At 37.3% G+C, this 2,500-nt stretch overlaps 1 protein-coding gene across 4 annotated transcripts in view; it reads right to left on the bottom strand.

Moving 5' to 3' along the window:
• mcm9 (minichromosome maintenance 9 homologous recombination repair factor) overlaps window positions 1-2,500 on the bottom strand; it is a 19,258-nt gene that overhangs the window by 15,010 nt on the left and 1,748 nt on the right. For all 4 annotated transcript variants that reach the window (XM_077553075.1, XM_077553074.1, XM_077553073.1 and 1 more), the window contains exon 3: window positions 450-615. In XM_077553075.1, the coding sequence (XP_077409201.1) occupies window positions 450-615 (166 nt within the window). The remainder of the gene's footprint in view (window positions 1-449; window positions 616-2,500) is intronic.

Raw genomic sequence — 2,500 nt, 5'->3', positions numbered from 1 at the left:
GCTCCTTGCATAATACACCTCACTCGATTCACAGGATTTTACAGTACTTGAAGTTTGACATGAGTGTATTCACAGAAGTCAGTTTCTATGCGTAACGAAGGGAAAATAGGATCTTTCTGCTGATGAAAAGTTGAGGAAAATATTACAATTCTTTGCCATACGGATGAAAACACTGGATGGGCATTTCAAGAAAATTTAAGCAAGATTATCATACTGTTAAAAAAAATATGTGTGACTAAAAGAAAATGGGTCATTTCCGATAAAGGTGAATCCCTAATTATCGCGGGGATACAAACTTCCAGCTGGAATAAAGATATCTTTGTTACATATGTCTATGTGCATGTGCAGTAAATAAAGTCTGGAATTTCCTACTAAGATACTGACCCCACAAGTCGAAGCGGATAAGTGAAAGAAGATGGATGGTTGTACATGAGACCATCAAGCCTCACCTGTGATACGCGCATGGAGGGTGGTTTTTATTCTCGGCTCTTGAGGGCGTCGTCCATCCGAATGCTTAGCAGAGGCATTCTTTGATACCTCAATGGCTGTTTTGTGCAAAACTTTGTCAAATATTGTCAGGACGTCACTAGGATAGGCATTGAAATAGTCCCCGATCTATAGGTAAATAAGACACAAATATACAGGTTCTGGTCAGATTTATTTCAATAACTTGTTTCCTAAAGTGAAACTTGCATGTTACATTTGTTATCCACAGGCAAAGTAAAATAGCCTTAGTTTGGTTCAATTTAAATGATTATGGCAGAAAGGCAAAAAAAAAATCCAGAGTTTCACAAAATTAGAATATTTTGACAACGCTCAACATTGTAGCTCCCTGTGTTGTGATTAGCTGTACACTTTAAGACTGGCCTTTGATAGGCAACAAGATAGCATAGCATGAAGCACACCAGTCAAAGTATACAGTACTTTCAGGAGGAATACTTTTATCAGTAACAATAATTGAACATGTGATGTTTTTTTGTTTTTTATTTATTGATTGATTTAGCCTGGGTAGACTAGGGCTGAACGATAAATTGCATTTGCGATTTAATGCGGTTTGAAAACACGCGATTATGTAATTGCGAAGGGTTGCAATTTGATTGATCATTTGTAAAGGGGTGCAGCAGAGACGTGGAGAGTGTGTGATCAGAGAGAGACTTTCAGGAGGGGAGGGGTGGGGGGCGGAGCGGAGCAGGGCCGAGCGGTCCAGGCTGGAGGGAAGTGTGAAGGCGACTTCAACGCAACACTATAATGGTGGATGCAACAGATAATTTAGTACCAAAGCGGGGCAGCAAGTCAGTTGTGTGGATGCATTTATGTTTAATAAATCTGTTGATGTTTATAACATGGATTTATTTGTGTATGTGTAAAATAGAACAGGACCTAAAAAAAAAAAAAAAACGCATAGTAATTCGCAATCGCAAAATTTAGTGAAAAAAATTGCTATTAGATTCTTTTCCATAATCGTTCAGCCCTAGTGAAGACCCCAATCATACTACTGTGATTAGAGGTGTAAACAACAAGAAAACCAGACAAGTGTATAGGTGAAAAACGGTAAGGAAGTTAGTAACAGGGCCACAGCACAGACATTTTGACATTTGAGACATTATAAGAGCAGTCAAGACCCTAAACAATTGCAAACGTCATTATAAACAACCTCTAGGATGCATGAGTGAAGGTATCACACTCTACTGTTCTGGTTCTGGTTATCATTTCTAAGCCACCAAGATATAGCAAAAACTGACAGCAAATTGATGGGGGAGGGGGGGTGATTCTATGAAATAATGCTAAATAATTACTGGTCTACTTCACTCATGATCTTAATTAGGGCTGTCACTATTGAATACTTTTATAATTTATTATTCTATTGATTATTTTATTGATTCATCAAATCAGATGAAAAATACTTTGCATTAAAATAAATTGCATTTTTTCTATAAATGTTTATTAATTCATTATTGCTATTTGTTTAGTATTGTTTAAAACAAAAACAAAAAAAACAAATAAGCTGTATCATACGAAAGGGAGAGATGTTATACTCACCCACGTTTAAAAAAAAAAAAATGGTACTTACCCCGTGGTTACTTATTCATCCTCAGCGCTGCAATTCTCTGTTTCAGGTTCAACTAATAATAATGCATTACACTTAAATTGTGCTTTCTCCTTTGTTTAGGCACACTCAAAGCACTCACAGGGAATGCACTATTCACATAATAGATTAATAGACAGTTTTTTCAATAAATTGATTATGATTTGGTTACTGGGTTAGTCCATAACATGTTTGAGAATATGTAAAGAGGTAGATCATTGTTTAAAATCAGACGCAAACGTCTTACTTTGATAATACGCAATGTGTGCTCCGCAATTGGCTGGCGACCAGTTCTGGGTGTACCCCCCCTGCTGCCCGGAGACAATCCCCAGCACGCAGGACATGACCCACGCAAGGGTTTAAAAAATGGATGGATAATCAATTTTAAGATAAACAATGGCTCTAGATCAGGGG

Source organism: Vanacampus margaritifer, chromosome 19, assembly GCF_051991255.1.
Source record: "Vanacampus margaritifer isolate UIUO_Vmar chromosome 19, RoL_Vmar_1.0, whole genome shotgun sequence".
Classification (NCBI taxonomy): Eukaryota; Metazoa; Chordata; class Actinopteri; order Syngnathiformes; family Syngnathidae; genus Vanacampus; species Vanacampus margaritifer.
The sequence above is the reverse complement of the archived record's forward strand: the minus strand, read 5'-3'. Positions and strand labels throughout refer to the sequence as shown.